The sequence below is a fragment of the Scleropages formosus genome, chromosome 3 (assembly GCF_900964775.1).
Source record: "Scleropages formosus chromosome 3, fSclFor1.1, whole genome shotgun sequence".
NCBI lineage: Eukaryota > Metazoa > Chordata > Actinopteri > Osteoglossiformes > Osteoglossidae > Scleropages > Scleropages formosus.
Window position 1 is genome coordinate 3,542,346 of NC_041808.1, and position 22,816 is coordinate 3,565,161.

General features: G+C 49.2%; 1 protein-coding gene and 1 long non-coding RNA gene across 2 annotated transcripts; one reads left to right on the forward strand and one right to left on the reverse strand.

The window, feature by feature from the left end:
* Positions 1–247: 247 nt before the first annotated feature.
* On the reverse strand, positions 248–12,066 carry mfsd13a (major facilitator superfamily domain containing 13A). Its single transcript, XM_029250298.1, has 9 exons — positions 12,016–12,066; positions 9,366–9,605; positions 9,186–9,265; positions 6,311–6,760; positions 5,611–5,728; positions 4,629–4,725; positions 3,213–3,384; positions 1,953–2,146; positions 248–1,353 (listed from the first exon to the last, which is right to left on the reverse strand). Exons 2-9 carry the CDS (start codon positions 9,543–9,545, stop codon positions 1,100–1,102), a joined length of 1,545 nt encoding a protein of 514 aa, XP_029106131.1. The 5' UTR covers positions 9,546–9,605; positions 12,016–12,066; the 3' UTR covers positions 248–1,099.
* Positions 9,612–20,870, forward strand: LOC114910196 (uncharacterized). The gene is made up of 3 exons (XR_003797548.1): positions 9,612–11,449; positions 18,745–18,879; positions 19,455–20,870. It is a non-coding gene; the product is annotated as an uncharacterized LOC114910196 (long non-coding RNA).
* Positions 20,871–22,816: the final 1,946 nt, after the last annotated feature.

The following is a 22,816-nucleotide window of genomic DNA, read 5'->3' on the forward strand; positions in this document are numbered from 1 at the left end:
GCAACGCTTCCTTTCTAGAAACTGTTTTTTCATTACAGTTAAACAGTTTTTCTTTAACACATTAATGACAAGGACGGATCTTGTGTGGGGGGGGGGTGTAACAGCACCCATGAAACCAGTGCACTGAGACACAGCTGTACATTTTTACACAGCTGCTGCTGCACAGCTGGTGCTTTTGGGCAAAGCAGCTTAAGAGCTATAAACCCACGAAAAACAGTACACAGGTGGAAAAGGTAAAGAAATTTTTTTTAATGTAAAGTACAAAATGGTTCGAGAAGGTCAGGCGGTGTACTAAACTGAGGCAGTGTAGATCTCTTAATGATTAACGCTCACCATGTAAAATATTTAAAATACCTGACAATTTATGACACACATGTATCCAAAGCAAGGAAAAATAAAGCAAAATGCAGAGGACCAGTTCTTTACACCCTTTAAAAGTACAAGACACACATTTCAGAGGCATTTAGGATGAACATGCAGAAAAATTCTGTTAAATCCAGCCCACGTGGGCCAGTGGAGAGGCAGTGTTGGAACCGCGGTAAGGAATGTAAACGGCGGACGCGCAGGTCACGATGCACGCTGCCTTTTGCGCGTGGCAGTTTGGACCACAACCAGGGTAAAACCACACGTCTGACATCATCGGCACCACGTCAGCGAGGACGTCCGGTTTCCGGACTCGTCCCTCGTCTCGGCGCCGCCGCGGTTGGCCACGCGGTCGTGCACGGTGCCCCGGCGCTCCTCCTCCAGGACCGTGAACGTGCACGGTTAACAGGCAGAGAATTGCGGAAGGACGGCGTAGGCACTGCCCTCCGGGTCCAGGGACACCGGGATCATGTGGAATGTCTTGAAATATTCATAAATATCTTGTGAAATTTAAATTGTTCCTCTTGCTGCTCACGGTCTTTCCTGGAGACGCTGCAGTGTCTCACAGTCAAGTTAAAAAAAAAATTTAAAAAAAAAAAAAAAATCTAGAAAAATATTTCGGCGCAGGCGCCGTTCATCACTTTGCGCTCACGCGCTCAGGCCGGCTCCTCCGCGTGCGAGAAGTAAGGCAGTTACCCGTTCGGTGACCAGCCAGGCCCCCCTCCCCCCGGCCCCCTCACACCGCCTTGATGTCGGGGGGGCGGCCGTGCCGCGAGTCCTGCCGGAGGGCCTTGACGCTCTGCAGCCGCCTGCCGTGCAACGTGAAGCGGGACCAGGCGAGCAGCTGCAGCAGCGCGCACGTGATGGGCACCAGCACAAGCAGGTAGAAGCAGCCCTGGCGCAGGGTGACCTCGATCGCCGCGGGGGTGCCGGACTCGGGGCGCACGGCCACCGCATCCTGCACGGGGTCCCGCTCGAAGATGTCGTAGCCTGGAGGGCGGTGAGAGAGAGGCACGGCGAGTGGCTGGGTGAGACGACCTGAACGATCTCGCGCGCGCGCGCGCACACACACACACACACACACACACACACACACACACACACACACACACACACACACACACACACACACACACAGAGAGAGCTCTGCGGGTTTCACTAGTTAATTCTAAACAAACAGAGCAGAACAGATGATCTGTACACCAACACACACACACACACAGTGAGTGCAACCACACCCTGTCCTGGATTTAACTCATGGAACATGCAGAAATGGATTGTGGGAAGAGGAGACCCTGGGAGCGAACAGAACCACATTTTCATTTAGTCAAAGGGATTATTAAGTCGTACTGAACTGGTACCTTTATCCATGGACTTACGGTGGTAGATATACTGTGGTAAAGTACCTACAGTCCTTTACACATCAGCCCACCAGAGCAGCGTAACACACACATACACACAAAGGGCAATCTAGCGTTAGCAGTCCTGAAACGCTCGTCTTCGGAGTGTGAGGAAACCCACGCGAACACAAACACACACCGAGCTGGGGTTTGAACCTACAGCCCGTGTTCAGGCCCTCCCGGACCCACCTGTGTAGACACAGAGCAGCCAGGTGCCCACCAGCGGAGCGAAGGTCTGGCCCGGTTTGGTGACCAGCGCCACCATGCCGAAGAGCAGCGCCGAGGCGGCCTGCTGTCGTCGGTTCAGCACCAGGTCCTCGTCCACCAGGTCTGTGACCACCAGGTTCAGCAGCTTGCAGGTGCCCTCGGTGAACACGCGGTTACTGCGGAGACAGAGCGTGGCAGGGGGTTATGGCACAGTGATGGCTTACAGTTGGCTTTCCACCCCACACACACACCTCCATCACCCACATTACCTCTAAAGCAGCAGCAGCTCAATGGCAAATCTGACTTTCCACCTTAACCTTGAGTCCATGGAGCCCATGGTTTCAGGGGGAGACTTCCCAGGCCATTATAATCTATGACAAAACTATGTGAAGGTGAACAGTTTTCAGTGCAACAAAGTGTGCTGTTTTTTTCCTCTCCAAATTTATTTACTGACTTTTTTCCAGTGGGGGATCCTTAGCCTTCATCTGACTGCTGAAGGGGTCAGTGGGCCAGAAGCGGTTAAGGGCCTCCGCCTTAAGAGCAGCAATGTTCCCGGGTATTTACTTTGACGTGAAGTCACGGGCGCCTCCGCCTTTTCAGAAAGCGTTTAAAAATGTGAGTTTGAACGATGCCCTAGAGGCTCCTGCTGCCCTCTTGTTGACTCAGGAAGCAGCTGGGAGCACAAAAAGACCCAAACGTAGCACCGAGTGGGACGAAAACCTCCGCATCGCCTGGACGCCCGGTCCCCCGTGGCCCCCCGGCTGGACCCCCCAGTCCCCTTCTTTTAAACGCCGACAGCGTCGATCTGCTGTGTCCCCGCATGCCCCCGCTGAGCCTCATGGGGCACATTTAAACACAAACACAGCAGTTAAAGGTAGAGAAAGTTCTGGAAAATCCCAGCCTGGGGAGGACAAAAACCTGGAAACGAACAAAGGGACCGTAGCGGCTCACGGAGGAACGCATCGGCCTGCGCACTCAGCGCACGGGTCCTTGTGACAACACATCCGTCTCCATGACGACAGCACGAGCCACCGGCCCGGTCCCGCTCTGCTGATCGGGCCTCCTTTCTCCACACGCTGCGGGCGAAAGTTAAACACGGACGCTCGGCAAAATCCCACGGCGAGCGGTCCACGCAAACGTGGAGCCGAACCCGAGGAACAGCAGCTCCGAGCGCACCTACCGTCTACATCGCCATGGCGAGCGGTAAACGTTTGCCCAACGGCACAGGAGCGCAGGCCTCACCTGGCGATAAAGACGCACAGCAGGTAGACCTGGTCGGCCCCGCCCAGCAGCATGAGGGCGCTCAGGGTCAGCTTGAGGACGAAGAGCCAGCGGACGACATGGTAGACCCCATAGCGCTGGCACAGCGTCAGGAAGTACAGGTTGTTGACATGGGGTGCGATGTAGGAGATACCTGTTGGACAGGAAGTGAGGATTATTGCATATTACCATTCCATCCCTGTCCTTATTATTATTATTATTATTATTATGAACACACACATTTTCTGAACCGCTTGTCCCATACGGGGTCGCGGGGAACCGGAGCCTATTATGAACGTTACCTTTATTCATTTACTGAACTCCCTTCTCTAAGGTGAATTACAGCATTATGTTTGTACACGAAGCTACTTACACTGATTTACCCATCTATACGGCAGGGTAATTTTTACTGTATCCGTTCAACCAAGTGCCTTGATCAAGGGTACTACAGCAGGAGGTGGGGTGTGAACCCGGATCCTTTTATCGTAAGGCGATGTCTGTAAATACTGCACTTTGTTAAATACTGACTGTATTTCTTTAACTTTAGACCCAAAGGTTGCAAGTTTGAATCCCTCCTCCAGCAGGAACGCCCATAATTACCCAACTCTATAAATAGGTAAATAGTTGCAACTTACTTTTGAGAAAAGTGTCAGCCAAATTAATACATGTAAATGATATGCTACAACAGCTCAGGCCGACTACTGTGTTTTATTCTTCAGTTATTTATGTGGGCGAGGTGGCAGCACAGCGAGTAGCGCTGCTGTCTCACGGTGTCTGGGTGGTGCGAGAGGACGTGGGTTTGATCCCCGCTTGGTCTGTGTGGACTTTGTACATTCTCCCTGTATCTGTGTGGGTTCCCTCTGGGTGCTCTGGTTTCCTCCCACACTCCAGAGACATGCTGTTCAGGTTCACCCATAGTGTGTGAGTGACAGCGAGAGTGTGTTCCACTGATGTATGGATGAGTGACCCACTCTAAGTAGTGTATCTAGCAGTGTAAGTCACCCTGGTGAATAAGGTGTGTGGGCTGGTAACACTACATAGAGTTCATTGGAAGTTGCTTTGGAGAAAAGTGTCTGCTAAATAAGTAAATGTATTCAAACAACTGCAGTTACAGTCCCAAGATTTGAACCAGTGACCTGCTGAGCATGTGCCACCAAGCTGCCTAGATATTTCTGAAGTTCAGGATCAATCTTTCTTTCTTGACCAGGGACAGCTGGTAGCATGGCAGTTAGCACTACTGCCTCAGGATCCAAAGGTTGCAGGTTTGATCCCCAGCTGTAGTACCCTTGAGCAAGGTGCTTACCCTAAATTGCTCCAGTAAAACTACCCAGCTGTATAAATGAGGAAATAATTGTGAAAATCTTAACATCACAAGTCGCTTTGGAGAAAATGACTTACCCAACAAGAAGGAGCCGGTGGAGGCCGAGATCCTGTCTGAGAGCAGGTGCTCGAGAAAGAGCGGGAAAAAGTTGCTGTTGAAGTGGCAGTGGAAAACCTAAAGGGGGCGATAAAAGTAGGGGAGGGATGTCCAGATGGTGGGAAAAGGTACCGGGCACGAAGGACAGATGAGCCCACTGGAGTTTTGAGAATTTAACTTCACAGCCCAGCTAGGGTTTCACATCCACGTGGACCGAACCTGGACCGAGCCGCACGAGACCAGAGTCGCCATACGGTCTCCACCTCAGTTATGGTTTGAGTCATACAACATTAAGTTCTCAACCTCCATTAGTCCTGGTTGCCAAGCACATCTGTTATAACTGCGGACCCCAGTGCGATCTGTCCAAACCTTGTCCGCTTTCATTGATTTCTTTGGTCTTTACCGTTCTCTTTTTTTCATTAAAAGTTGAATTAATACATAAATACCAAGTATCACTCTGCACATCCTGCTTATGAGCATTTCTTAACTGAACAGTAATTAATATGTACAAAAGAGGTGGACGAGCAGGTCCAATTTATTGGGATTTGGTGACATTTTATCATCAATGGGTGTCAATTTTGGGGCTCAGGAATGCATTCAATTTATTTTTTTATTTATTTATTTATTTTATTTTTTTTTACTTTTTTAACCATGAAACTAAAGGCAATTAAGTCTTTGATTTATGAGAATTCATCCCATAAAGGAGTTTTCAGTTGCAGACGACTAACTGAAAAATGAGCCTAGTTGTGCTGTAGTTTTTCTCCTAGTTCAGCTGGGTTAAATACCGCGTTACGAGCGAGCAAGAGCAGGGAAAGTGCGGCCACAGACACAGGGAACACGGTGTGGCGCGACAGTGAAGAGAACCTCCTCTTTCCTCCCATAGTTAAGATACTCAGTTGACGACACGCTCCATCCTCGACCCCGCCGCACACGGACGCGTCCAACACGCAAGGAGAGCCTCACCTGGACCAGGTTCATGGAGACGAACCACAGGAAGTTCCTGTGTCTGGACAGCTGGCGGAGGTACTGTCCCAGGGTGACGTTCTGGTCCTGGGCCAGGGGGGCCTTTCCCACGCATAGCCTGGGGACAGAAAAAGAGGATTACGAGATGGAGAGGTGGTGTCCATGCAGGAGGACAGCACTGAACTCCTCCCCCTGTCCACACACACAGAAAAACCTGGCCAAACCTGGTTACACGTGGTGGGGCAGCAGCCCAAACACCTCCCATCCACGAACCCCCTCCAGGCAACACAGGCCATTCTGAAGACCAACTCCGAAACCCCAGTTTATCTGAGGACAATACCCAGGGACAGCAGGACAGAGGACACTCACTCCAACATGTCATTACGAGGAGATTTAAGGCAGGGGAGCGGAGGTGGTGCTGCCAGAACTCTCCGGGAATATGGCCAAAGAGGCTGCGGAGACCCTGGATCTGGGACCCGAGCGAGCGCTGGCCTTCGCTCTGCACGTGAGCATCCGCTCAGCAAATAACCACGAACGCCCATCTAAATGGGGGTGCGGGACCAGGATCACAGATCACCACCTCTCCACGTGTCATCCGGGCGAGGGAAGATACCAGCGTCCGATGTCCAAACGTGGCATTTCGCACCGCATTAAATTGCGGGTTTGAAATAAATACGTGTGCGTAATAAGCGTGACGTACTCTCTGAGCGCAGCCGCTTCGTCGTGCCGCTGCCGGGCCTCGCCCCGGAAGCGGCGCCGCAGGAGGCCGGAGGCCACGGCGAAGCCCAGGGCAGACACGGCGGCCAGCGTCACGCAGAAGAGCCGGAAGGAGAAGAAGTCCTCCTTGTCCCAGAAGCAGTGCGACAGGAAGACGGAGAGCGAGCCGAGGGCGCTGAAGAGCGAGCCGTGGAAGTTGAGACGCGCCCGGTCCCCCGCGGACACGGCCAGGTCGGCCAGCAGCGCGTTGTGGCTCAGGTCCACCGCCGTCAGGAAGCCGTCGTACAGGCAGAGGCAGGCGAGGAACTGCAGCGCCGGAGGGGCCCACGCCACCCAGAAGGCCAAGAAGGAGAGGGCGAAGAGCGGCCCGTTCCGGGACAGCGAGCGCAGCCGCTTGAGCACCACCTCCGGGGAGGAGATCTGGGCCCCGGAGCTGCGGCCGACACCCCACGCCGGACAGGGAAGGGAATGGAAGGAGAGAGGGTCACGATGGCTTTGAGAACAGGACCTGCAGCTCAGTTTCTGTCGCAGCTCAGCAGCACAGTAGTAGGGCTCACAGCGTACAGTACGGACAGTACATACAATACGTGCATTATGTGCACTATAGTCTCCATCATCTGACTTTCCGCTTTACCCAACACTGCATCACATGCCACTTTAGTCTTCAAAGTACATCTGCGCTCTACATTATTTTATAAATATATATACACACAGTATATACACACACAGACAGACGTGTGTGTGTGCGTGTACATATTATATATATATATCAGAGTATGGCATTATTATATTTTATATAATTATATTTATTTACGATAGACATTAAGCTTGATGTCTATCTGTTATAACATACGGCATATCTAACACATTATTACACACACACACACACTTTCCGAACCGCTTGTCCCATACGGGGTTGCTGCGGGGAACCGGAGCCGAACCCGGCGACTCAGGGCATAGGGCTGGAGGGGGAGGGGACGCACCCAGGACGGGACGCCAGTCCATCGCAAGACACCCCAAGCGGGACTCGAACCCCAGACCCACCAGAGAGCAGGACCCGATCCAACCCACTGCGCCCCCCCCCCCCCCCCCCCCCCCGCATTATTACATATATATATATATAAAACACACATACATAGATGTGTGTGTGTGTGTGTGTGTGTGTGTGTATATATATGTATCTGATATATACAGCATATATATGAGAGTATGGCATTATTATATATTTATGATAGACATTAAGCTTGATGACTATCTGGTATAATATACAGTATATCTAATACATTATTATATGTATATAAAACACTACAATGTCATCATATAAAACATATCAGACATTATATAGACAGTTAATAAAGGCTGTTTTCTTCAAAGTGACGAACACCATAACACTGTATAGCTTGGTGTGTTGGTTTGGTGGGTTTGTTGGATTGTGGATTTCTTAGTTTGGTGGATCTGTTGACTCAGCTGGTTTGCTGGAGAAGGTCGCTATGCTTCCTGGTCTCGGGTCACGGAGACGGCTGGTGGCTACGCTGGATGTTCTCCGTGGCCTCATGTTGGACTGGGTCTTTGCGTACAGCCGTTGAGAAATACGCGTGGCGTATAACATCTTGCCCTGTCCATCTTGAACGTATATCAGCCTACAGCTTATTGACAAAACCAATGAAACACACCTTCTCTCCGTCACTCACTCCCACACACACACACAATGGGTGATTTTAGAGACTCCAATCCACCTGAGCATGCCACCCGGAGGAAACCCACGCAGACACGAGGAGAACATGCAGACTCCACACAGACCGAGCGGAGCAGGGATCGAACCTACATCCTGTTGCACCACCCAATTGTACCCGCTGTGCCGCCCCAAATATATATATAACGGAGTACAAACCCCTGGACGATTTAACTTGTGTGTTCAAATGGAGGCCCGACGTCTATCGTAAAGAGCGTTAACCCTTCTTGGTACACGTATGAATGTTGATTATGATTCATCAACCACACCGATGTGCGGAATTCCCTGATGGCGTAGGCGGTTCTACACTTGAGTATAAATGACCTCAGTTTACCCTGAACTTATGCTGTTTCTGAGTTCTAACCAAAAAAGCATGCGGTGAAAATAAATACCATACTGCATTACGTGCGTGTATATTCATTTAGCCGACAGTTTTCTCCGAAGCGACTTACGACGTTAAGCTACTTTACAATTATTTACCCGTTTATAGAGCTGGGTAGTTTTACCAGAGCAATTGAGGGTCAAGTACCTCGCTCAAGGGTACTACAGCTGGAGATCAAACCTGCAACCTTTGGATCCAAAGGCAGTAGCACACACACACAGTAGAAATGTATTAATTGCTAATATACAATGACTAACAATAGGTCTGCAATTTATTAATTCAGGTATGCTGGACACAGATTTTTTTTTTTAATGAACCTTTTCGTACTCATGCAGCACTTCCATGTAACTCGCAATTTGTTTCGTTTTCGCCACATTATCCCATTTACGCAGAACAGCGGACGCTCACATCCAAATTTTAAAACGGCGCAAACGAGAGAGTCGAGCTCATCTCCCGGGTAAATAAATAACTTGCACGGCGGCGTAACGGGAGACAAAGTCTCGCGCGTCCCTCGGACGCCGGATACGAAGGCGGTGGGTCATGCGACAGATAGCGGGTCACGTGACACACCGATACGGGTTCGAAGGCTGTTTTCACAGGAAAATGTGGCCTGACTGAACCTTGGGATGCAAATGGGACGCAAGCTGCGCAGCGGAGGACCTGATCATTTATGGCCGGCTGGCGGTGGGGAGAGGGGACAGGAGTGACCGCTGGACAACGGACAGTTGGACGAGAGACACTCACTCGTGCGAGCTGAGGAACGAGCGGTCGCTCAGCCAGCCGAAGAGCGGGTCGTTCAGGCTGTTCCAGATCAGGAACACCGTCTGCTTGGCGGAGAGGGACAGAGAGACACCTTTATCGTACAAACGAGACGCGTCCCAGTGGAGCAGCTGATAGGACGGTGTGAGACACCCTGTTCCTCACCTCTCCCACCCAGAAGGAGACCTTGTCGATCTTGTAGACGGACACGAAGGTGTCCACGTAGTACAGCAGGAACACGTTGTGGAGGATGGAGATGAAGAGGGACAGGGAGCCGTAGAGCACCGCCGTGGGGACGACGTCGGCCCAGCAGAGCCACCCTCTCACGCCCATGGCTCCTCCCATTCACACACCATCCATCACGGGTTTCCACGGCGCGGGTCCCCCCCCCCCCACGGCCCCACCCTGGAGAGAGAGGGAGAGAGGACGAGGAGACGCAGAAGGCGTTACCGCAAAATATCCTTTTCAGGGAAAGGGGGGAGGGGAGCACGTCGCAAGGGTGTGTGTGTGTGTGAGAGAGAGAGAGAGAGACTGACACACAGCTGAAATTCACAGTGAGATTCACACACACAAGGAGCAGGAGATACGAAAGTAAAACAGAGCAACAAAGAGCAGCACTCTGGTCACTGGTGCAGAACATGCCGAGTGTGTGTTTTCATTGTCCCGTCGAGGCAAATGCTCCTGAGCCAAACACACTCGCATCCACGTCAAACGCTGCCGGTCACCAGGGCCGACCGCACATCGCTATGACAACGGAGCCGAGCCATTTAATCGCCTCCTATTTAGCTGCGGCTCAACCCAAGATTATGGCCCGCAGTCCTTCAGGAGGCGCCTCGCTAACACGCTCCTAAAGTTTGCTTCCCAGCCTCACGTGGACGAGCGAGTAAAGGAACAAACACGGGCAAGGAATCGGAGCCCAGCGCAGAGTAAACAGCCCGTTACCGGAGCTCTCAACAAACCCAACGGTCCAGGGCGCGGTCACGTCAAACACAGCCCTACAATCTCAGTCCTCTTCTCCACTCTGTGCAACAGCAGTTCCTCCAACCATCCCGTTTAAACTGTTCCCATGGCAACAGTGCACACATGTGCAATCACTCAACGGTTCTGCTCCAAAAGTGGAATTTTCTCAGACTCATCTGCACACCTGGCCACCACTGCTGCACATGGCCACGCTCACCTCCGCCGGGCGCTCCCCCCCTCTCATCTCACACGCTCCTGGACAAGAAGGTTTAAAAAAAAAAAAAAAAAAAAAAAAATAGTACCTGCTCTCTCCTTTCTCTGGCTGCCCATCTGATAGCAGCAGAGCAGTGAGGCACATCCAGCAAACCACAACACACTTTCACAGCCACCTCAGCTCACCTGTGCCTCACTGATCCAACGTTGTGGAAACCAGCTACCTGCTGCGTGCGGTGCTGCGCACCCCCAACACACACGCACCTTCCATGCTGCTATTCCTCTCAGAAGGTTCCATGGACGCCTCCATTGCCCTCCTCCAGGTGGAGCTGAGGTTAAAGATCTGGACTTAGTAATAAAATATCCAGGTAGCGTAGCGGTTACCGGTGCTGCTTTCAGCTCCGAAGGCCACGGGTTCGAATCCCACCTACTACTCTAGTGCTCTTAAGTGAGGGAATCACCCAGATTCCACCAGTTAAAAATTACCCTGCTCTACAAACAGGTAAATCATTGAAAGAACTGAGTCACTTTGGAGAAAAGCAGGAGAGAAAGATTAAATCAAAGATGCCCGGATGCAGTATGAAATCTAACCATATCAGTGTTGTTCTGCACTTCACACACAGGTGTGACTGATCATGTGAGAGATGGGGAAGACCAGCTCCAGGCCCAGTATCATGACAAAATGATCACCGGTGAACTGGAGCTAGTGGTGTAAAGCAGCGTCCCTGGGGTGGAAACGGTATAAAACACGGTATACACACACACTTACTGAAGCCGCTCGTCCCAAGCAGCGCCCCTGTGAACCAGAGCCAAGCCCGGCAGGACAGGGCACGGCGCTGGGGGAAGCACCCAGGACGGGATGCCAGTCGTCAGACGGGATGCCAGTCGTCAGACGGGATGCCAGTCGTCAGGAGGCACCCCCCCCCACCCAACTCTTACAGAGCCGCTGTGGTCAAACGGAGTAAAACAAGGTCCGTTCCCGTCCTACCACACGGTCCTCCAGGCTCCACGTGGTGCCGAACCCGGGCGCGTTTCTCCAACATGATGATGATGATCTGCGTTTTACTGAATAAACGGTAAGATCGCGGACGAAGGGCGAAGCTCAGACTCGCCTTTTCCGGACCGAACCGAACCATTATTTCCTACCTCTATTACAGTGTATATGATAATCTTGATACTACTTGTACCCGCTCGGGCGTCCGTATTATTAGAACACATGATCTGCAGACACGTCATTTACTGTAAATTTTCCAGCCACTTTCCGCCGCACGTTTCACTTCCTGCTCGTTTTTCTCTTCGCGTCCGAACGCGTCTCACCTCCGAGCCCATGATGATTATTTCCATCATGTCCAGACCTGTTGGACCGTCCAAGTGTCCATCAGCGCGAGCCCGACTGCGCCTTTTATCGGCTCCCTTCGGGATCGCCCACAGTGACGGACGCGGCGCTGATACAATGTTTCCGCCGCCGCCGCCGCCGCCGCCGCCGCGCGCGAGCCCGGCACAGAAGCGTATGGACACATGTGCGGGGGACACGGAGGTGCGCTCAGAGTCGCGCTCCACGCGAACAGGGACACATTTGGAGACATAAAACAGATACAGTTACGGACAGAGACACGTGATGATTACAGACGGAGATACATACAAGAAGCTGATCGGATCGATCAGTCGATCGATCGGGCCCCAATCTGTTGATCGCCCCCCCCCCTCGCTGGTCTCACTGAGCGTCTCCCCGAAACCCACCCCCCCCGGACGGCGGCTCCTCCAGCTTCCCAGCCCTCCTCGTCCACGGCAGATGGAGGAAACCGGGGACCCGATCACGTCACAGGACGCGCGAGGAGCACACGCCCACACGCACATACACACACAGACACGCATAAGACGCAGAACGACACCCCCCGGCGAGCGGGAGGAAACAGGGCTCTTCGTGCCAAGTGCGCCCCCTGCAGGGAGATCCGGGCACTACGAGCCGCGCGAGCCGCACGAGCCGCTCCTCGTGTCTCCGGGTGTGTTTATGGGATGCAAGTGTGTGTCTCTTCCTTTTCCCAGCAGCGTTTATCCCACTTCTTCACCCTTACTTTTTGTTTAGGCACCAGAACATTCTAGAAAACATAAGATGCTGAAAGGTACCGGAATATATTCGGTGCTCGGTTGGAATCCGGTGTCGAAAATTCGCCCAACTTTGCTCATGACATGTGACATGTCAACGTGTGAAATATTATTTTTCTAAAAACTGATAGTAGAAACTAACTCCGAAAGTATGTTTAATCCAACAAAACTGAATGGAAAATGCAAAAAAAAATTGACACAAAAATTTTACTTTTATTTGACGCGTTTCTCCAAAGCAACTTACATTGTTAAAGTACAACATTATACAGCTGGGTAACTAATTGTACTGCAGTAACTTTAGGGTAGGTACCTTGCTCAAGGGTACCACAGCTGAAGGTGAGGCTCGAACCTGTGACCTTTGGGTCTAAAGGCAGCATAGTGACACAGCAGGGTGGTGCGAGAGGACGTGGGTTTGATCCCCACTCAGTCTGTGTGGAGTTTGCATGTTCTCCCCGTGTCTGCGTGGGTTTCCTCTGGGTGCTCTGGTTTCCTCCCACAGTCCAAAGACATGCTGTTCAGGTTCCCCCGTAGCGTGTGAGTGACAGAGAGAGAGTGTGTGTTCCACTGATGTATGGATGAGTGATCCAGTGTAAGTAGTGTATCTAGCAGTGTAAGTTTCCACGGTGAATAAGGTGTGTGGGCTGATCATACTAAATAGAGTTCATTGGAAATTACTTTGGAGAGAAGTGTGTGCTAAATAAATAAAGCAAAGGCAACAGCTCTAGCTATATGCTACCAGCTGTCCTTTTCTATTACATTGTGTAATTAATCAATAATAAATCAATGGTGTTTTAAGACCCTGGTTACGGCCTACAAAAGCATCAATAGAACTGCACCCAGATACCTACAGGACTTGATCACCCGCTACGCCCCAGCCAGACTGCCAGTCTCTTCCACATTTGCCTGCCTGGTGGTCCCACGCACAAAAAGTAAAGCCCGGAGGTTCTCGGTTCTGGCTCCGTTGTGGTGGAACGACCTCCTCCTCTCACTCAGAACTGCTGAATCTCTGTCCACATTTAAAAAGGGTCTTAAAACTGACCTCTTCCAGACTCATTTCGCCCATCATCTCTTAAGTTCATGTAAGGTGTAAATGTTCATGCACCATAACTTTAAATTCATGCCTGGATAACCCTTTACACAGCTACTCCTGTAATGTAACGTAAATGTTTATATGTATCTCAAAAAAAATTATTACTAGGAAGGTGATTTGGAATCGTGGATATTCTGATAAAGTTTTATGCAGGTACTCATGTGATGAACACTGGTTCATACAGTGGAAAGAAACAAACTAACTGTACTTAAGAATCACATGTCTGCATCTAAGTGTCTCTTTCCACTAATGTAATGAACACGTTGTATTTTCTATTAGATGTACGTCGCTTTAGAGAAAAGCATCTGCTAAATGAATACATTTCAATGTAAATGTAAATGTAAAACTAAGCCAAACACAAGGCTTATTGTATAATTCACCTCTTACATGCTAAATCATGGTATGTTCTAGGGTGCGAAGCGATTCCGGGTTTTAAATGTTTCCTGAGCCGCATGTGATATTAAATGTTGAGTGTGAGCATTTGGGGGAGTTGTGTTTCTTAATTTAAATGTTTTTATCAAATGCAGATTTTTGGAATTGGATCTAACAGGCGTTTTGGAGTGCTTAGTCGTGGATGTAATGCGATGACGTTGAAAACTTGCAACATCCGGAAATGAGTTAACTTTGATGACGGCAGTGCAGGAAATGTGAGGAATTTCTTGGAACCCGTGGTGCAATTTATTCAGTTATTCAATTTGCTGACACTTCTCTCCAAAGCAGCTTGTAATGTCTGATACGTACTCTCACCACGGTAATCTTTACCGATCAAGTTAGGGCAAGCACCTTGTTTAAAGGTACTATGGCTGTAGCTTGGATTTGAGCCTTGAGTCTTGAGTAGAAGGTGGCACCTTTAACTACCTCATCACCAATCTGCCCATCTATCAAAGTCATCCTTTCTGAAGGTGGTGGGATAAGGGACGATTTATTTTGTTATACTATTTGGCTTCATGTCACACAGTATTCATATTAGTGGGTTCTATTGATTTTGTTGTTTATTTTAGATTTTATCATTGGCATGACAGTCTTTGGGATTTATTTTGTTGCTACAACCGCTTCTCCCAAGCGGGGTCACGGCTACGTGGAGCCTATCCAGCAACACAGGGCACAAGGCCAAGGGGGGAGGGGACACACCCTGGACGGGACGCCAGTCCACCGCAGGGCAACCCAGGCAGGTCTCGAACCCCAGACCTGCCAGATAGGGGACGCAGGCCAAACCCGCCACCCCACCCTTAGGATTTATTTATTGAATAAAGATTTCAATTGTTGGAAATGATGAACGGAGAAATTTTTACCCGTCGAGTTGGACAGTGTGTGGAACCAGACACCTTTGGTGGGCTGGTAATCCATTCTGATCCATAAAAGAAAAAAAAAAAGGTATTTCATAATGGAGGCTTCATAATGGAGTTTGTTTAAAAATGACTATGAATAAATTGTGTCGGGCTGTGAATAGAGCTAAGTTTCCTTAGAAGAAGAAATACAATCCTTCAGCAGACCTGGAGATCTGTCTCGCTGATAAACCCATTATTTCGACGGGCAGCATTTTCTCGAGCGGTTGAAACGAACGAACGCATTTTACGGTCCGTCTGAAAGGGACAGGCCGAGGCAGCAATCACGTCCTCGGCGTCATATTAGTAATCCGCCTCCACAGAGGATCGCAATTAGAGAGCAAACCGCATGATTTCGTGTGTTATTTTCCAGTAGGTGAGGAGCTCTTGCTCAGAGCGAAGCCCACTCAGAATTATGAAGGAGGGCACTTCTGAAGAGCGAGAGAACGAGCGGCGCCCTTCGCTGTAAGCCACATGACCAGTTCTTGAGGAATGAAGGAAGTGGAAATGTACTATGTGCTTCTTCAGACTTTTTCAGACTGTCTCATAAGGCATTGAAAGGTCACGCATTAAAGTTCTTATCGAGAGACCTTTCGATCGCTTGTAAATATCAGTCATTAGTATTCGATACGAAATTACTCACCTGTGTAGGTGCCTTTGTGATGGCAATGTGGTTACTTCAAAGCTCGGGCCCTTTTGTAATGTTTCCAGTATTCTGTCCACCCCCAAAAGTTGATTTATGTTTCAGAACATCAGTATGTGATCAAAAGAGCTGGCGATGGGAACAGTGAATATTTTGTTTACTCTAACATGTGAGTTTCTGTGGACTTGCATCCGTACGGCAGGCAGTTCCCTCCCGACGGTCCTCCGCAGTCCGTTGTGTTCGTGACACGAAACATCGTAAACCTACGGCTCATTCAACCCTTCGTTTATTTGTTATTGCATGTAATAAAGACTTTTCGCAGGAAAGAACGTGCAGCCGTGGGAATGCGGCCGCAACCAGGCTGAAACTATGCAGCAGGTGCGGCGGTTGGTTCAAGGTCTTATGGGTACGAGGTTTGGGACTTGTGCTCTGTGAGAGGTCCTCCTGTTGGACCTTTCTGGGAATTTATTCAACCCTAACTGTGTCAGATTGTCCAGGTGTATGAATGAATTCGATGTAAGAATACATGGTAGCTGGTTCACTCTGGATTGATGTGTGTGTGTGCGTGCTTTGAAACACAGTAATCTGGCACTGCTAGGACTCGGATCCAGAAGCGAAAGGGCTGGATATCTGCAGAGGAGCAACCGCACATGATGGTTGAAACGTCCGCATCATTCCGTTGAGGACCAACGTGATGAACGTGGTTATGGCTCCATGAGACAAGATCCATGCAACTCAACCGCATGAACGAGGTTGTCTCACAAAGACGCGGTGCTGGTGTGATCTTTATCCAAGCGTCGTGTGTTACGCTAGAGCACAGCACAAAAACAACATTGCAGCTTTCCCGAACAATAACGGAGACTCGCGTCTAAACAGAAACAAACTTCGGTGAACGAGCAACTCCAACCAATTCATTCATGATGTTTTTAGATGTTGTCCGTTCATATGTTTTAATAGGAAGTTTGCCTAAGGAAGTCGCCTTGACTCACACGCCGCCCTCAGTGTTACCATAAAAAGCCCAAAGAGCAGCCAACTGTTCGAACCCTAATCAAATTACATACGAGTATTTTTGCATTGTTTATTGTTCGGCAGAACAGGAAGCGTGGTGTGGAATCTTCTGCTCTACAGGAAACAGTTTTCATGTCATATTCCAAGTAAATTTCCAGCGATTCATGTTTTATAAACATGGGTCAGTTATATCTTTTCATCCTTCTTTCCCGTCCAGTTGCGACTGGATCGGCAACGACTTCGTGACGCTCTTTTTCCCATTCTCTCCGTCTCATCCCTGCCGAACAAGGGCAGAATAAGAAATTTCCGAGAAGCGCCCTGAAGCACGTCGTTCACCCAGAGCACAAACCAGACGAGTCAGGTTTCCCTCATTGGCCTTTTTCTCTTTTCATTAAAAAATGTTCAGAGATTTCCTGAATGTGGTTTAGGTACAAGACTAACTGAGGTTTTTCGGTCAAACCAGTGAAAGCGGTTTATGGCCCTTTGATAAACCGAACGGTAAGAAGTCGTGATCTAATTAAGTGTTATTTTTAGGAGCGGGAATTTAAATATGTCTTTAAAGGTTTGCTACGCAGTCACATTTAATTTACCGAGCACTTTTATTTTCAGAGAAAAAGTAAGACATTTAGGTTAGACCTACATAAATAGGCATAATTCACACATACAGCATACAAAGTTTTTTTTTTAAAGTCTATAACAAGGTTATAATTGTGACAGAAAACTTAAGCATGGTAAATTTGCCTCATTTATAGACGCCCCGTCCAGCTACACTATTCAATCTCCACGACTGCCTGGACACACAGCAATCATCTGCTAAATCTCCCCAAGTTGCTGACTGACCTCGTGGAACAGCACTTTCCCTCGTTTTTATCAATAACTGGGAGGGGAACTCACTGCTCTCTGAAGCACGGTGTCCACCCGTGGTCACGTGACTGCCATAATGCGGCACAGCTACGGGTCCTGCCGTGGACGTCCGCTCCGCCGGGGCGGTTTTGCGGGGCGCGAACCCCAGGCCAAAAGAACTGAGTCCATAGATGCGTCCGCTCTGTAACCCACCATCTATGGAATTCAGTTCTCAGAGCCGGACGCTCGTATCCGCAGCGATCCGGAGAGCCCGTCTCGGACCTCGGGAGAACCTGCGAAGACCACACGTGTCCCCACACGCACACACACACACAATTCAAGAGTCCACAGCATGCAGGTCCTGCCCTTGTAAGAGCTTCTACTCCATAACTCCACCTTCTTACACGACTTACCGTGGCACGTGTGCAGCTTAATTGTTCGCCAGTAACTGGCAAACAGGAAAAGGGTGAAGCGAAATTTAGGTGGAAAAAAGGGCAGACTGTCACCACGCTCCATCCCCTCTAACACCCCACCCCCTAAGCCCGAGTTGTAATAGAATGACTACTTCCTTTCCGCAGACGCTGGCGCTCCTCGCCACTTGTGCCCGGAAGTTGTCTGGGTGAGCTGCCGGTGAGTGGGCCTCGCGGCCCCCTTCCACTCCCACCAGCCCACTCCGTCTCTCCCTCACACACACACACACACTTACATGTTCTTTGTAGTCAGCAGCTGGACATCATTCATCTCCTTTTTCTTCGCAGGAAGCCTGACTGAAGGTCATATCTCACAACACATCACCCCCTCACCCCGTCCCCTCCCCTCACCTCTACATCACGAAGAAAGAAAAAAAAAATTAAAACCACAAAAACATTAGAACTCTGAACATGTGGAGGCTTTCTGCCTCTTTGTGCTGAATCACGTCATAGTGCTACACAGACCTGCTCGGGGTGTAGGAACAGGATGAGTCAGAGGTCTGATGGTGCGGCAGGAGACTTGGTTGTGACCAGGGGGCTGTGACTCGAAGGGGATGTCCGCCATTCTTGGCGTTTTTACAGTTTCCTTTCAGTGGAACTAATGAAAGGCGACCCAGCTGTGGGTTTCGCACCCGTGGACTTTTGGCTTGCTCGTTCTGAATAGCGCACTCATTGAACATGTCCAAACGCACGCGTGCGCGCAAACACAATGAAACCCTTCTCATCATTTTTCTTTCTACTACGTACGTGCGAGAGCATTCCATCTCCACTAGTTTTACTATAGTATATTTCTGTCTTTAAAAATCGCTATATAAATACACTTGAACTATGGAGTCTGCGCTAATGATCTCACCAAGGCTCAGTTTCCAACCCCTTGATCTCTCAGGTCGGATCTTCCGCAATCGATCATCTGACATCTTGACTCGGACATCAAGGCTACATTATCGGCCAGATGGACGCGTCAGGGACGGAACGCCGCTGACACTTCTTAACCGATGTTTCCTCAAGTCATTACTCTGAGGTATTGAGTTCAAGCTCCTCTCATAACCTGCCTTCTTCTCCCAAGACGAATACAAGGACACTCACTAATGCAACCTCACATCCACAGCTTTCCTGCATCAATGACCCACATCACAGTCTGATCACTTTGGGCGAGGTATCCTTTCCTGTTGATGTGTCCTATCCCCAACCAAGAAGTCTGTCAATTTTTGCAGACTATGCAATGGACATGGTGTGTCGGATTGACTGAGTTCACAATACACACACATTTTCTGAACCGCCTGTCCCATACGGGGTCGCGGAGAGCCGGAGCCTAACCCGGCAACGCAGGGCGCAAGGCTGGAGGGGGGAGGGGATACGCCCAGGACGGGACACTAGTCCATCACAAGGCACCTCAAGCAGGATTCGAACCCCAGACCCACCAGAGAGCAGGATCCGGTCCAACCCACTGCGCCACCGCGCCCCCCCCGAGTTCACAATAGACCCCTACAAATATGCTCGTGAAATACAGTTTTCAAACCCGTGTATTTTATCCATTTGTATCCTGTTTCTCATCCATCTTTGGTTCTGTATTAACTGACTTCCACTCCTTTTCAGGAAAATCGTGACTAACCTGTGAAACCCAAGAGCATTCTTTGAACTGTGGCCAAATATGCATATATCTCCGTAGACATTATCGTCTGGTCTTCACGCCATCACGGACCCTCTCGGCTACGTCCGCCATTCCCACACCCAGCGAGGCGTCTGGTGTTGATCCTGTTCAAAGGTACATTCCGGAAGCCACACCTGAAGCTGACTGTACAGCGTTATCTACCAGTTCCGTTTGACTATGTATGATACAATGTATATTTTGCAGCGTTCCCGATGTGTACCAAAGGTTATTACTGTTGTCTTGAGCAATTCTGATTCTTGCTGCTGGCAGCTCTCAGAGGAACTGGGGGGATTTTATCTGCCCCGTGACCTCAACCCCCAACATCCGTATCAGGTTGAATGCCACTTTCCAGATTCTGATGTCTGAACAGTTCCAATTAGAGCGGAACTGCTTTCCGCGCTTCTCAACACATTCCTACAGCTGCAGGACAACAGGTTTCACATCTCCAAGTCTGAAGGCAAAGATACCACCGACATTGTACAAAGTGGTCTGAGTAGTCAACGCCTTACACTCACCCTTCCTGTAACCATTACACCTTGACTGGGTCCATCAGTCCCTCAGTATCACCAATAAATTTAAGATGCTTACCTGGAGACTTGACCCAACAGTTGGTCCCTTCCCCCACACCAGTGCACTACAAGGTGTCGACACTGAGGGGGAGCTCCTTAAATACCGGCTACCCCTCATATCCGCCTCTTTTCCCTTCTGCCTCTCTCTCCCTCCCTCTCTGCCTTGCTCTCCCTGTAGTCACTTCCCAGTAAGGAGGAAAGGGTGGGAGGGACCACCCCCCTCCATGCTCCCGCCCCCGCACTCTGAATCAATGCGTAGCTCTTCTGAGGAAAAACAGCTGACTGGCTCAGCCCTCAGTTCCCATAAAACACAAACGAGCTTCGCTGGGCGGGCGAACCGAGGAATTCCCCCTGTTGCACAAGAGCGTTCGCGTGGAAGGGAGAGAGAGCGGCGCGGTGCGGCACAGTGTGGTGCGGGCCCCTAACTGGCGGCGGGGGGTGGGACACGGCAAAGAGCAGCACATGTGGTGGGAGTCAGCGAGAAGGCGGCTGCCGCGTGCCCGCATGACCCTAAAATTAATTCTCGACGAAACCGAAAATACCTTCAGGACCTTCCACCAAAGCATCCACCAGATAACACCCCCTCCTCAATCCTCTCACTACTGTGGGCTCTGAGACAGTGCTGTGCTATATTTACGGCAAATTACTGTACACTTACTGTAAGCCTTTGGGGGGGCTAGGGTCCTGAATGCTGTCATCTCATGTGATGTGAAAAATTGGAATAAGTATAATTTTAACCGTTGAACACCGGAATTGTAGACCCTAAAAAAAACAGGGTAATTTACAAACTATTTTTTTCCCCTGCAATTTATTTATTAGATTTTTACATGTATTTATTTAGCAGGTGCTTTTCTCCAAAGCGACTTCCAATGAACTCTATGTAGTGTTATCAGCCCACATGTTTGTGCCTTACACTGCTAGATACACTACTTACAATGGGTCACTCATCCATTCAGCGGACACTTTTCTCCAAAGCCACTTACAGTTATTGACCCATTTATACAGCTGGGTAATTTTATTGGAGTAATTTAGGGTACCTTGCTCCTGGTCCTACAGCCAGAGGTAGAGATCAAATCCATGACCTTTGGATCCAAAGGCAGAAGCACTAACCACTACACTACCAGCTGTCCATAAATCAGTGGAACACACTCTCTGTCACTCACACACTAGGGGTGAACCTGAACATTTCTGTAATAATCAGTGCGAGGGGTTTCTAATTTGGTTCCTTTTAAAACTCTGGCCTTTGGATACTGACGTGACATTTTAGGTTCTTAATTAAAGGTAAAATAAAAACTCAAATTATACTTACGATTGTATACGGCAGATGTGTATCATGTTCTTCTGACACTTAAGACAGGAACGTCTCGAAACTTAGAAAAAGCTAAGATTGCAAGATCAAGAACCCAGCACAAAGCATGTGAAATTCATCCTGAGGTTTCATAATTCTACTCACTATCATTCCACACTCGCTGGTAACGTGTCTGTGGACCTTCGGGAGACAACTGTGCCTCTAAATGTTGGTTTTTAAAAAAAATGGTGTTCGAAAATCTCATGGCTAGTTTCGCTCTCTGGCCCACAGAAACCTAAACCGTTGAGTTCCCCTGCTCCTCCCCACACTGTAGTTTACTAAAAGGTAACATGTCAAACCATTTTCTGTTGAAGGGGAAGTTTTGAGTGTGACCCAAGAGATGAGACAGCACTTTTATAAAAAAAAAAAAAAACGGCAAAGGTGTTGCCCTACCAACCCAAACCAAAAATGACATTTAAAGAATATCAAATTTGACAGAATACATTTCCGTATTATTTCATCCAGAGAACCTTTACGTTTACATTTTCAAACTTGTAAAATAATTTACACATACTTGCATGAATAAGTGATGCAGAACAGATCAGAGGAAACAATGTTGTGTCATTTAACTTATGCTTCCTGAAGAAACCACCCAGTAACTACGCTAATTTCCATTTAACAGAAATTCCAGATTTATGCTTTCCTGTTAAGTAGAATGTAATAAAAATGTGGAAACATCCCCAAGAATATGATGGATCCGACACACAGAACAAAATGTATATGCCATCCAGACTTGGAGGTATGAGAGATGCCTTCAAAGAACATTTGAGCAGGTGATGTCTGGATAACTGGGCGGCTCTTTCAGGGTTCAAGTCAAAGTCAACTTCGTCATTCTACCTGTAGGTTTCTTACAGAAATCACACCACCTCCACTGAGGAAGGAATAACCAATGACTCGCAATCGTAAAAAAAAATATGTCTGACCGAGAAGGAATCCCCTCGCACACGCGCAAACACACAGAACCCATGACCCACCGAGTTCAAGTCACTAGCGCTTCCTCTGAACCTGCCAGCGCTGATCAAACTGTTTCCGCATGTATTTCATAAACCACACGTACAACAATGTCAGCATTTAAATGTCTGGGTGTAAAGAATTTGGATAGGAAAAAAACTGAGGTCAAAACACAGGATAGTGTTACAAAAAATTCCAGTTCAACTTGCAATGGTCTCATGGTGTCTGCCTTGTATGACTAATTTCATTGCAACATGACTGGGATGTTGGTAACACAAGACAGCAGAAGAAAGTTTTGAAGGACAGCGCAAGTTCAAATAAGTGGTCAGGGAGGTTGACCGGGACCTCTGACCGGTGTCCTGTCCATGGTGAATGCAGCGGAGCGTGGACAAAGACTGCGGTAGGCACGCTGTTTCCTCCTGAGGAAATGATGAGGACG